This window comes from Pan troglodytes, chromosome 9 (assembly GCF_028858775.2).
Source record: "Pan troglodytes isolate AG18354 chromosome 9, NHGRI_mPanTro3-v2.0_pri, whole genome shotgun sequence".
NCBI classification, from domain to species: Eukaryota; Metazoa; Chordata; class Mammalia; order Primates; family Hominidae; genus Pan; species Pan troglodytes.
In genome coordinates, this window is record NC_072407.2 from 50,519,960 (window position 1) to 50,532,789 (window position 12,830).

Sequence of the window (12,830 nt, forward strand, 5' to 3'; positions counted from 1 at the left end):
ACCTGGGAGGCGGAGCTTGCAGTGAGCCGAGATTGTGCCACTGCACTGCAGCCTAGGCAACAGAGCAAGACTCCGTCTCAAAAAAAAAAAAAAGGCTGGGCACGGTGGGTCATGCCTGTAATCCCAGCACTTTGGGAGGCCAAGGCGGGCGGATCACGAGGTCAGGAGATCAAGACCAGCCTGGCTAACATGGTGAAACCCCATCTCTACTAAAAATACAAAAAATTAGCCAGGCGCAGTGGCGGGCGCCTGTAGTCCCAGCTACTCAGGAGGCTGAGGCAGGAGAATGGCATGAACTCGGGAGGCGGAGCTTGCAGTGAGCCGAGATAGCGCCACTGCACTCCTGCCTGAGCGAAAGAGCGAGACTCTGTCTCAAAAAAAAAAAAAAAAAAAGATTGGCTAGCTTAAATTCTAGAGCCTGGGGCTGACCCTGCTCCTTTAGCGCATCCTCCCATGGCTCTCCCCGCTGACCACTCAAAAAAGCCCAAAGAAGCAAGAAATCATTTCTCAACCCACCACATTAATTTGACAGACAACTTTTTAAGGTTCCTGAATGGGGGGTAAGAGTAGGGAGACCAAAAAAGTTTAGGCAATGGAGTAGGATCTTAAAGAGTCAGTCTGATCAGGGCACTAAGATAGAAAATCCGCCTCTTAGGGAAATCCAAGTATTTCAGAACGAAGACAACATCTCCACAGCTACTCTGCTTAGGAGAAAAAACACCAACCCTCCAGCCTCCCTGATGTGGTAAAGACAGTCCATGAGAAGCTTTCCACGGTCACTGGACATGCAAAAGGGAAATAAAAATGTTGCCCGAGGAGCAACAGCCACCATCCTCTTGCAATCTGGCCTGGGGCCCAATGGGAGGTCTCTGTCCTCGCGCGCCAGTGAATCAGCAAAGCAACTGCCAGAGGTGGGAGTGCTCTGGGCATCTTAACCCTCTGTCCCTCACCCCATCCTGCTACTCATAAATAATAATTGAGGAGTTGGGAGCAAGAACATCCACCATTGTAGCTCCAACAGTGGCCAACTTGGAAGCACTCCAAGCTTGAGAGGAGAGGGAAGAAAGCAAGCTGAGTATGTACTTACTCAAAGTCCTCAAATTCCAAGTCGGTTCCCTCTACTGATGGACCCTGGTTGTCTGAGGAAGAGGAGGAGGTGGAAGAACGGAGACGGTTCTGTTGGTAGCGCATGGAGCGCTGGCGAATACTGTCTCTCCGTGAGAGATACTGGATCATCCTCTGGGCGTAGTATGCAGCAGGAGATAATCTGAGAGAGACAGAGATGGACAAACACAAACTAGCACTAATGTGGGGAATACTATGAAAGGCAGTTAATCCAGCTCTCCCATGGCGTCTCCCTGCTGAGGTGAACTCTGGAGACATGAAAATTAAAGGGCATTTAACTCAACTCACCAGGAGGTTTGCACTGCAGAATATACTTATCAGACTATCACCAGTGTTTCTGTTCTGAGATAAGGCAAACAGGCAGCTTAACCAGACATCTTCTGAGGAAAAGCTGCCCCTCCCCAAGAGAAACACTGGGCCTTTCCTTCTAGCTTCTGAAGATACACTTTTAGCTCCTCAGGGTGCTCTTTACACAGAGCTGTGCTCATTCATAGCTTTTCCTTGATCACCATCCATACGCAAAATGGAAGACATGAAAGGGACCTGAGCAATTATCTACCATCATGTTTTACAGATGAGAAAAGACGCCAGGAGATGGTAAGCCTCAGATGATTAAAGAAGGTATCCACAGGTATCTTCACCAGGACTTCTGTCTTCTCCAACAAGTATACACAGCTCCAGATTTGTCCTACCTCCTTAGAATGATCTCTTGGAACCTCTTTTTCTCTCCCTTAAGAATTAATCATAGATATTTGTAACATGGGGGAAAAATTCAGAACTGAGACTGACAGTAAAACATACTTGGGAGAACAGAAAATCTAACAGAAAAAAATAAAAGAGATTTTTTTTACAATCAGAGCATCAGAGGCTGCGTGGGCACTGGGCAATATGGAAGGTGAGAGTTGTTCCTCTTTCTTCTCCCTTATGATGGCTATTCCTGTAAATAATTAGTCCAGATCTATATTCTTCAAACTATGGGTTTAATATCTTGCTACTCCATGAAAACTCCTAGTGTTATATACAATTCTCCACATTGCCTTCTCAAGTTTGCCTCCATCTCTCACAACACTATTATATAATGTGACGCTATGGACTGAAAACATGAGAGGAACAATAACAGAAAAATGTTTTCTATGATAATATTAAATGGATTACTAAAAAATTTCAAGACTAAAAACCTGCCCCAGGCACACTTGACTCAATAATTCTACTAGAAACTTTATCCTACAGAAATACATAAGGTTACAAAGATATATATAAGAAAGTTCATTTGCAACATTGTCAGCATTAGTGAAAAACTGGGAAGCAACCCAAATGCCCAGCAACAAATTAAATAAATTATTAATATATCCATACAAAGAAACACCATGTAGCAATTAAAGAGAATAAACTATTCCTATATACTCACAAGGAAAGTCCTCTAAAATAAAATCTTAAGTGGGAGAAAAATTGAAGAATGGTCTGTATACACTAATACATATACTAAAATATGTTGCTGTTACTAGGCAAAAAAAACTATAAGGGAACACAGCAATCCTAATGAGGATTCCTGGGACTTTTGTATTTTATATACTTCCATAATGTTTGAATATAAAAGGAAAAGGGCATAGATCTTCGGTTTTTTAATGGAAATCAGAAAAAAATTGATTAAGAACAGAAATAGGAATAGTTATATCCAAATGGTACAAAAAGTATTGGCAACTATCTTGCAAAGAGGTCCTCAGTAAGTCTACCAACCCAGGTCACAGTCAACTGCAGTCAACTGCTACAGGAACATAGGCTGCCTCTGAAATGCCTGTCATCAAAGGTGATATCCTTCTGGCCAACCAGCAAATGGAATTCCCAAGCAGACCAGCTAACAATCTTTTAAACTCAAAAGTCTGTTTTACAGAATAATACGCTGCAGTGAACACCAACGAGTCAATATTATAATATCTGTGTATAGCAAGTAGGCATAGGAGGCACAGATGCCTTGGCCAAGAGAATCAGAGTACAAGAGCTAGTTCCTAAAAGCCTCAACTGGAGGAACTTTCATTATCTGTTTGGGCCCCTGTTCCCATGCATTTTGCAAGGATGAACCACAGAATCCTAAATTTTCAACCAACAGAAGTCGATGTTCGTGCACTGTTCTTATATCTGCCCAATATATAGAACTCTTCTAGCAGAAATCAAGCATCATTGGTTAAATTCTCAAGTCAATCAGACTAGAAAAGAATATACAAGGAGAAAAATCTCAAGAGGAGAAAGAAGACCCTTTTATTTGGAACCGATTCTGAAAGTGATAAGTACACTTACTTTATAGGCTACCCTAAGTAATGGAAAAAACGTAATATTATTGGTGATAGAGGTAGACATAATGTTGATGCTAATGATAATAAGAAGACTGCCTTTTTATGTAGGGACATAGGAATTCCCCAAGCTATGAAACTGTAGATTAATGGTTTAAAAAGCATTCCTGCCACAATTATTAAATACAAGTATATCCTAGCCTTGTCCTTTTAGACATGCAGAGGGAAGCTAAGGATCTGAATGCTGAGGTGTCTCACTAAGGCTCTGACCTATACATAGTGTATAGGGTGAAGCCTAAGAGGAAAAAGAAACTAAACAACCAGCAATGAGGTAGTAACAATCATCCTCCTAACAAAGAGCTGGAAAATCAAACAACCCTAGTCTTCCAAGTGAACATTTTAAATGTTTAAATAAATACTTAAGTTTTCTTCAAGGAAAAATACTTCCTTTTCCAAAAAAACCTATTTTGTATTCAAAGTGTAAAAATACCAACACCACAAAGTATGACACTTTCCGTGATAAAGATCACAGTAGGATAAATAACAGATTTATTATATAAAAGGAGGATAAATCATGGTCTTTAAGTATCCTTGTAGAACACTGCCAGGTTAAAAGTTCTGGGGATGAGATGCCTATTGCTGTCTTTATTGCAAGAACTTCTCTATCTCAGTGCTTTAAAGTAATTGATTCATATGAAAAATTCCTTTCCCTTATATTTAGGGTGTATAATCCTCAAACATCATTAGAGACTCACATAAACTTCCTTGTTTCACTCATCATCTATGGTGCCTGCCTGTTTTAAAGTCATCAATCCTTATGTTCCCTGATCCTTAGGTTTGTCATTTCTAGGGTGTGGAAAAGGAACTAAGAGGATAATGAAGAATCTTTGCACCAGTATCTCAGAAAGAATGCTCAGTGTCATGACATAACTGTGGCAACAATAAAAGCACTTAATATTCCTGGAATCAACTTGGTCTAAAGGTTTTTCCAGGCAGACCTGAAAGTCCTAATCTAGAGCAAAGTTCATTTTGCTTTACCTAACCTACACTGCTAACCTGCCAACCCCACAACTGTAAATTACCCTTTTCTTTTGGCAAAGCCTCCTAATGTGCTCTAGTATTGCTTAAATAATGTGCCTTTTTAGATCACGAACAGAATCCGTAAATCTGGCTGTGACAACCCCAAGGGGCTGCTCTCTGCAGATGAATGTTATCCATTAATATCCCACCCTTGGTCCTTAGTTATCACCATCAGTGAAGGGCAGGCGTTGAACTCATTGAAATAACTTCTGTTTTGTTTTTTATCTCTTCAGAACTTTTCAAATGTCTTCTTTTTTTTTTGAGACAGAGTCTTGCTCTGTCACCCAGGCTGGAGTGCAGTGGTGCGATCTCTGCTCACTGCAACCTCTGCCTTCCTAGTTCAAGTGATTCTCCTGCCTCAGCCTCCCAAGTAGCTGGGATTACAGGCATCTGCCAACATGCCCAGCTAATTTTTTGTATTTTTAGTAGAGACGGGGTTTTGCCACGTTGGCCAGGCTGGTCTTGAACTCCTGACCTCAAGTGATTTGCCCGCCTCAGCCTCCCAAAGTGATGGGATTACAGGCATGAGCCACCATGCCCAGCCTCAAATGTCTTCTAATAAGTGTAAGGCAAGCACTTTAATAAAATGCCAACTTGTTTTATCCATTTACTCCTTCTTCGGTCGTCTCTTCCTTTGGGCAGTCTCCAAAAATGTCAATACCTGAAGGAGCTTGACTTCTGCCTTTTGATATTCTAAATTCCCTCTCAAATGACAGCAAATTGGGTTTTTTGTTTAATCTATACATAATTTCCCTATAAATTAAAAACATTTTGTTCCCCTGTTGGCTGTCCATCTGAATGACAACAGCCTCTCTGGCCAACAGAAAAAGAATATCCTATGACTACCTGTGGCCTCTCCAGGTTCCTCCTCTAGCACCACACTTGTGGAAATGAGTCCCAAAGGACAAGAGCTTGGTCATAACCCTCTGTCACCAGAGGTACTGTTCACTTACCTGCAATACTTCCCCATCACCTGAACCACCTGTCTCAAAACTGTAACTGAAGAATAAAAGAGCACCAGGACCAGAGAGGCACAGAACGGAGCTTCCAACAGCGTGGCAACCCCAAGGGCCGCCCCTCCCCCCCACCTAGTGCCATTTCTCACTTTGGCCTTACCTCGCTGGGTCTGGGTAAATTGGGTGCTCTCTGGATCCTGCTCCATCATAACGGGATAATGAAATGAGGGAAGATTCCAGCAGCCTCCTAGCAGAGATTAAAAAAATGGCAATAATCCCTGTCAATTACCAACTCAGAGGTCATTCATAAGGAAAAATGAGGGAGAGATATATAACTTTCCCCTTTTGCAGCCAGCTAACGCCTGTTATCTGGGATCACACCCTTCTATAAGCTAAGTAGGTAGAGACACAAATAAATGAAGAGCTGCAGAACTCCCACACTGGACATGACCACTGCATTCTGCTGAACACTGCTCTTCAATGAGAAATGAACAAGTGCTTCAGAGACATGATCTTCTTTCTATTTGCAGTACCTCCAGTAGACAAATAGAAGGTTCGGATCAACATAGGAGTGAAAAATTAGGCACACACAGAGATTATCACATAGTGCTAACATTTATCTTGGTGTTTGGTTCCTCCATGCCATCATCATCCACATCTACTTCCTGTCTATCCATTCTGCTCTGCCTATGCTCTTTTTTCTTTTTTTTTTTTTTTGTGAGAATTGAGTACTCCTCAGATATATAACTATAATATATTTATTAAAAATATAAATATATATAAGAGTACTCCACAGGCTTTCAACTGACAACTTTTACTTATATAATCTAGCCCAATAACAAACTCAACTGATCATATGTGATACGTACATTTTATTGAACACTTTTTTTGATGCCAGGTAATAGGTAATATACTGAGCACTTCATATGTATTTGTTTAAACCTCACCACAACCTAGAAAGGTAGGTATGACTACATACATGAGAACACTGGGCCCAGAAGTTAAAGTGTATCACTCTGTGGCACATAACTATAAAGAGATAGTAACAGGACTCCAGGGAAGGCCTGTCTTAACTCCAAAATGCCTCAAATCTCTATTTTGTACTGCAAGACCTTCCACGGTCCAGGCAGGAAGCAAGAGCATATGTATTCAATGGAGACTGACAAACAGGAAGGTCTGTGGCCCATCATTTAGCTCCAGCCAATTGTTACTAAGCTAGAATATAGGCTCAGTATTGCTGGCTTTTCCTATTTTTTAAGGAAAGCCAGAAATCTGGACTTTTGTATAAAATCTCCTGATGGTTAAATTTTAGCTACAACTTTTTTTTTTTTTTTTTTTTTTTTTTTAACAACAAGGGCCAGTCAGAACACATATAATAAACACGGCCCAGGGGCTCCCTGGTTTGCCATGTCTGACATGGTGCTTCCCAACTCATATGTGCCTTGGCAGCCAATCAAGCTCCTGCCCCAGAACACGTTTCAAAGGAAATGGTCTCAGAGAGGAACGCATATTGTTCCTCTCCAGCAGCATCTTGCCTGCCTTTCCTAGGAACAGGTCCCTGGCTCCCGGCCAGACTCTTCTTTAAAGCAGACCTGCAGGATAAGGACAGCAGCTACCAATCTTTTCCAATTGATTTAATTCAATTCACTGTTACTAAAACCATCTGGCTTTAGGTATAGTCCTGTGCAGTCACTTTATTCCAGCAACTGGCCCACTGCAGTACTTCCCCTAACAGCCTGGGGAAGAGACATAGCAAAGGCCCTAACAACCTGGCTTGCAACCTTTCCTGCCCAGGACAACCAACTATCAAGTAATGTTTTCTCTCTAGACAAGGCCTATATCCCCATACTTAGACACTTGTAACAATCCTACCACTGAACAGAGAACACAATGTAACCAATGAGGAAGAGAGGAAAGCAATAAAATACATCTCTCTGGTTGAAAGACTAAATCTTCAGTAACATCACTATGGTTCAAATGTGGCAGAAATGCTGTTTCATCAATTCTAAGACACACTTTTCACCTTTTAATGTGTCTGAGGTTGGGGTGTATTTTACAATTGTGTGACACAGTTTAATTGGCAGGATTTTTTTTTTTTTTTTTGATAGAGACAGAGTCTGGCTATGTTGCCCAGGCTGGTCTCAAACTCCTAGCCTCAAGTGATCCTCCTGCCTCGGCCTCCCAAAGTCCCAGGATTACAGCCATAAGTCACTGTGCCTGCCCACTGGCAGGATTTTTTCATGATTTCATAGAACACATAAAATAACGGCATGTCTTTGAGTCTCTTAAAATACAGAATGTGTGGGACAGGTAAGGGTAGTGAGAGATACAGAGTCTGGAAAAAAAGGAAAATCAAAATTTTGAGAAGAGTATTCAGGTCATTTATGCCATCTTATATAGTACTTATTTATCATTTAACAAACCAGTTCTTCAGGAACTGGGTGTGAGTTGAAGAATGGAAGCAAGGTCTGGGAGCAGCTGACTATCCTAGAATACCTAGAAGCTTGTTCCACCCTAAAGTGCTCTGGAGTTAGTCCTGAATGTCACCACCTGTTGTGTTATCCTCCAAGTGGTCGTTTAGTAAGCTGAGGCCCTTTGGCAAGCAGCATCCTCCACAGTGACCAAAAAACATCCTTCTTGGCTGGGCGTGGTGCCTCACGCCTGTAATCCCAACACTTTGGGAGGCCAGATGGGTGAACTGCCTGAGCTCAGGAGTTCAAGACCAGCCTGGGCAACATGGTGAGACTCCATCTCTACTAAAATACAAAAAAGTAGCCAGGCGTAGTGGTGCGTGCCTATAATCCCAGCTATTTGGAAGGCTGAGGCACGAGAATCACTTGAACCTGGGAGGCAGAGGTTGCAGCGAGCTGAGATCGCACTACTGCACTCCAGACTGGGTGACAGAGTGAGACTGCATCTCAAAACAAACAAACAAACAAACAAAAATACATCCTTCTTAAAGAAACTAATTACGGTAACAAAAGCAAATATTACCCCCACTCTGCTAAGGCAATGACAGTACTGAGTGAGATGATATGATTTATTAGGAATGCTGTAAAGGAGATTCCTGATCTGAAGGGTTTGCATTAGGTAACTTCAGTTTTAATGACTCCATTTTTATTTTTTATTTTTTGAGACGCAGTCTCACTCTGTCACCCAGGCTGAAGTGCAGTGGCGCAATCTTGGCTCACTGCAACCTCCGCCTCCTGGGTTCAAGCGATTCTCCTGCCTCAGCCTCCTGAGTAGCTGGGATTAAAGGCATGCGCCACCACACCCGGCTAATTTTTGTACTTTTAGTAGAGATGGGGTTTCACCATGTTGGTCAGGCTGGTCTCAAACTCCTGACCTTCTGATCCGCCCGCTTTGGCCTCCCAAAGTGCTGGGATTACAGGTGTGAGCCACTGTGCTGGCCTTAATGACTCCATTTTACAATCCTAAAAGTCTATTTCCCACCTTAACTTCCTACCTTAATTAGGAAGACTTCTTTAAGTTGGAATAGACCCAAAATATGAAGCTTTGTCGCTGGAGAGTCTCTGATGAGGTTCTTTTGGAACATGCATCCCCTGTGCCTACTTACTTTAGAATGTGTTGGCAACATTTGCTGCCCAGACAATATAGTGGAACTGGCAAGCCACATATATATGTCACTTTACTGCTAATGCACAAAAGCAGGAAAGCCAATCACCATGAATACACATATACACTGATGAAACATCAGTTCTTCATAGTTACAATACGAGTACTATCTGGAGTAAAAATAGGCTTCTCCAATTGGTGTGGAATAAAGAACTAGAGTTACTAGATGAGTAAACATCCTAGGAATGTTTACCACCATTGCTAGGACCCTCAAAGAAAGATCTTTCTTTTTTTTTTTTTTTTGAGACGGTGTCTTGCTCTGTTGCCCAGGCTGGAGTGCAGTGGCGTGATCTCGGCTCACTGCAAGCTCCGCCTCCTGGGTTCGAGCCATTCTCCTGCCTCAGCCTCCCAAGTAGCTGGGACTACAGGCACCAGCCACCATGCCTGGCTAATTTCTTTTTGTATTTTTAGTAGAGACAGGGTTTCACCATGTTAGCCAGGATGGTCTCGATCTCCTGACCTCATGATCCGCCCACCTCGGCCTCCCAAAGTGCTGGGATTACAGGCGTGACCCACTGCGCTCGGCCAAAAGATCTTTCTTTCCCAGTGTTAGCCTGTTACAGACAGCTGTCAACGGGAAATGGTAGGAGAAAATTGAATGCGATGGCAGTTCTGCACATTCTGCTGTGACCACCACAAACTTGACTTGACTTAATCTATCACAAGAAATCAGGGAGGGCCTAGGAAGGGCTCAGACAAGCTTGTTCAGGTTCGAAGCTGCCATCACTGAAGCTGAAGAAAAAAAAAAATACAAAAACACAATACAACCAAACAAAATACTTCCTTGTTTTCTCTACTTGCCTGGTTCATTTTATACACCACTGGTGTCCAAGTGAGGTATACCAGGGGTTGTGCTATTTGATCCATTGGACAGCAAGGGGGAAATATTACAACTTCTGCTATATAATATATAATCATAACACACATGGATTACTCAAAAGCTTTTTTTTTTTTTTTTTGAGATGGAGTTTCCCTCTTTTGCCCAGGCTGGAGTGCAATGGTGTGATCTTGGCTCACTGCAACCTCCGCCTCCCGGGTTCAAGTGATTCTCTTGCCTCAGCCTCCCGAGTAGCTGGGATTACAGGCGTCCACCACCACACCCAGCTGATTTTTGTATTTTTAGTAAAAACAGGGTTGCACCATGTTGGCTGGAGCTGGTCTCAATCTTCTGACCTCAGGTGATCCGCCCGCCTCGGCCTCCCAAAGTGCTAGGATTACAGGCGTAAGCCACCGCGCCCGGCTAGAAAGCATTTTATTAATAAGGTTTTTTTTTTTTTTTTTTTAAGTCTGAAGGCCACTGCTCTATCAAACTATATATTACTTTAACAATACTAAACAGGCCGGGCGCAGTGGCTCACGCCTGTAATCCCAGCACTTTGGGAGGCTGAGGCAGGTGGATCACGAGGTCAGGAGATCGAGACCATCCTGGCTAACATGGTGAAACCGCGTCTCTACTAAAAATACAAAAAATTAGCCGGGCCTGGTGGCACACGCCTGTCCCAGCTACTTGGGAGGCTGAGGCAGGAGAATCGCTTGAACCCGGGAGGCAGAGGTTGCAGTGAGCCAAGATCGCGCCACTGCACTCCAGCCTGGGCAACAAGACAGACTCTGTCTCAAAAAAAAAAAAAAAAAAAAAAAGCCAAATACTTAAAGAATAGGATAAGCTTAAATATAAAAAACTATAAGCATATAAAAGTATACCCATATTCGTATATATAGAGAGAGAGAGAGAACAAAAGAAGATAATAAAGCCAATGTGGCAAAATGTTAACATTTAGGGAATGTGGGTGAAGGGTATATGGGAATCCTCTACGTTTTCTGCAAGTTTGAAATTATTTCAAAATGAAAAACAAAAACATACAACACACAAAAATCTTAAAGTAAAATACTGAAAAGAAAGAGATAGCCATTTGTTTTCAGAAGAATTACTCACGGCCAGGCGCGGTGGCTCACGCCTGTAATCCCAGCACTTTGGGAGGCGGAGGTGGGCAGATCACCTGAGGTCAGGAGTTCGAGACCAGCCTGGCTAACATGGTGAAACTCCATCTCTACTAAAAATGCAAAAATTAGCCGGGCGTGGTGGTGGGCTCCCGTAGTCCCAGCTACTTGGGAAGCTGAGGCAGGAGAATGGCATGAACCTGGGAGGCGGAGCTTGCAGTGAGCCAAGATAGCGCCGCTGTACTCCAGCCTAGGTGACAGAGCAAGACTCCGTCTCAAAAAAAAAAAAAAAAAAAAAAAAAAAAGAATTACTCACTTTGTAAAAAGGATTTCTTAGAATAGCAACTTGCCCTAATGCTCTACAGCAGGTTTGGTAAACTACAGGCCCCAGGTCAGCTGTCTTCTTTTGTAAATAAGTGGCTACTTTGGAGCTGGCAAGGCAGAACTGAGGAATCCTGATAGAGACAAAGCCTAAAATACCTACTGCCTAGCCCTTTACAGAAGATGTTCGCCCATTCCTGCTCTAAAACATTTGCTTACATAGAATTCTTTAAATTACTAAGGGACAGAACAAAAAAGAACTTGAAATTAAAGTATTGTGCACTGGAAAAAAAAATCAAAAATGAATATTAAGCTCTGCTAAAATCATAATAGGCACATAATTCAAACTGTGAAATCCCGAACATTTTTAAAAGAATACAACTATTTTTTCTTTCCCTGATTAATATTCTGAGTTATGTGCAAAGAAGTTCCCTATATCAGCTGTATTCTTGATCACTAGGAATACAATTTTTAAAATAGTCAAAGAAAGCTCTGGAAAAGAAAAAAGTGGTCGGAGCAGATCAACTGAAAGAAAAGAACCTTCACTTCATTATTTTATTTTATTTCATTTTTTGAGACAGAGTTTCTGTCACCCAGGCTGGAGTGCAGTGGCACGATCTTGGCTAACTGCAACTTCTGCTTCCTATGCTTAAGCAATTCTCTTGCCTCAGCCTCCCGAGTAGCTGGGGCTACAGGCATGCGCCACCAAGCCTGGCTAATTTTTGTATTTTTAGTAGAGACGGGATTTCACTATGTTGTCCAGGCTGGTCTTGATCTCCTGGCCTCATGTAATCCACCCACCTTGGCCTCCCAACATGCTGGGATTACAGGCATGCGCCACCACACCCGGCCCCTTCACTTCAAATTCAATAGATATCAGAGTTGAGGTGCAGAAAGTCTGGGTACTAGTCCACATGGAATAAACAAACCGTGGACAACTCCTCCTTACTAAAAAATTATACCCTGAAGATACTCTTTTAACTGGTTGTCAGATCACAGAGAAAAATCAATATCCTAAAGCAAACAAACATGTTTGGACTTTCTCCAACCACTGGAAACAATCAATTGCTAGAACTCTGTGGCCTCTACTGTTAGGGAATGCTGGCTCCCAGAAGGTAAGGTGCCACTGGTGCCCCATGCCTAATGAATAACTTTACAGCCTAGCTTTGATGTCTGGATGGCAACCGCTATTTCCATCCGGGAGCACCAAACCCAAATTAACAGCTTCCTTCTGCCTAGGAAATAAAATCCAGATTCCTCAGCAGGGCATTTGGTATTCAAGCTTTGCAGCCAAATTTCTCATTCCTTTTGGATATACTATATGCTCTAGTCCAGTGGTTTACAAACTTTTTGGTCCCAGGACTCCTTTAACACTCTTAAAAATTATGAGGATCCCGGTGGCTCACGCCTGTAATCCCAGCACTTTGGGAGGCCAAGGTGGGCGGATCACCTGAGGTTGGGAGTTCAAGACCTGCCTGACCAACAT

At 42.5% G+C, this 12,830-nt stretch overlaps 1 protein-coding gene across 8 annotated transcripts in view; it reads right to left on the minus strand.

The window, feature by feature from the left end:
- AMBRA1 (autophagy and beclin 1 regulator 1) overlaps positions 1 to 12,830 on the minus strand; it is a 204,010-nt gene that overhangs the window by 113,951 nt on the left and 77,229 nt on the right. For 3 of the 8 annotated variants that reach the window (XM_009460323.4, XM_009460319.5, XM_009460326.5), the window contains 2 exons: positions 5,610 to 5,696; positions 1,088 to 1,267 (listed from right to left, as the gene is read on the minus strand). The exons of 2 other annotated variants lie outside the window; for them this stretch is intronic. In XM_009460323.4, coding sequence (XP_009458598.1) covers positions 1,088 to 1,267; positions 5,610 to 5,696 — 267 coding nt within the window. The remainder of the gene's footprint in view (positions 1 to 1,087; positions 1,268 to 5,609; positions 5,697 to 12,830) is intronic. 3 more of the 8 variants (XM_009460324.4, XM_009460320.5, XM_009460321.5) reach the window with 2 other exon arrangements.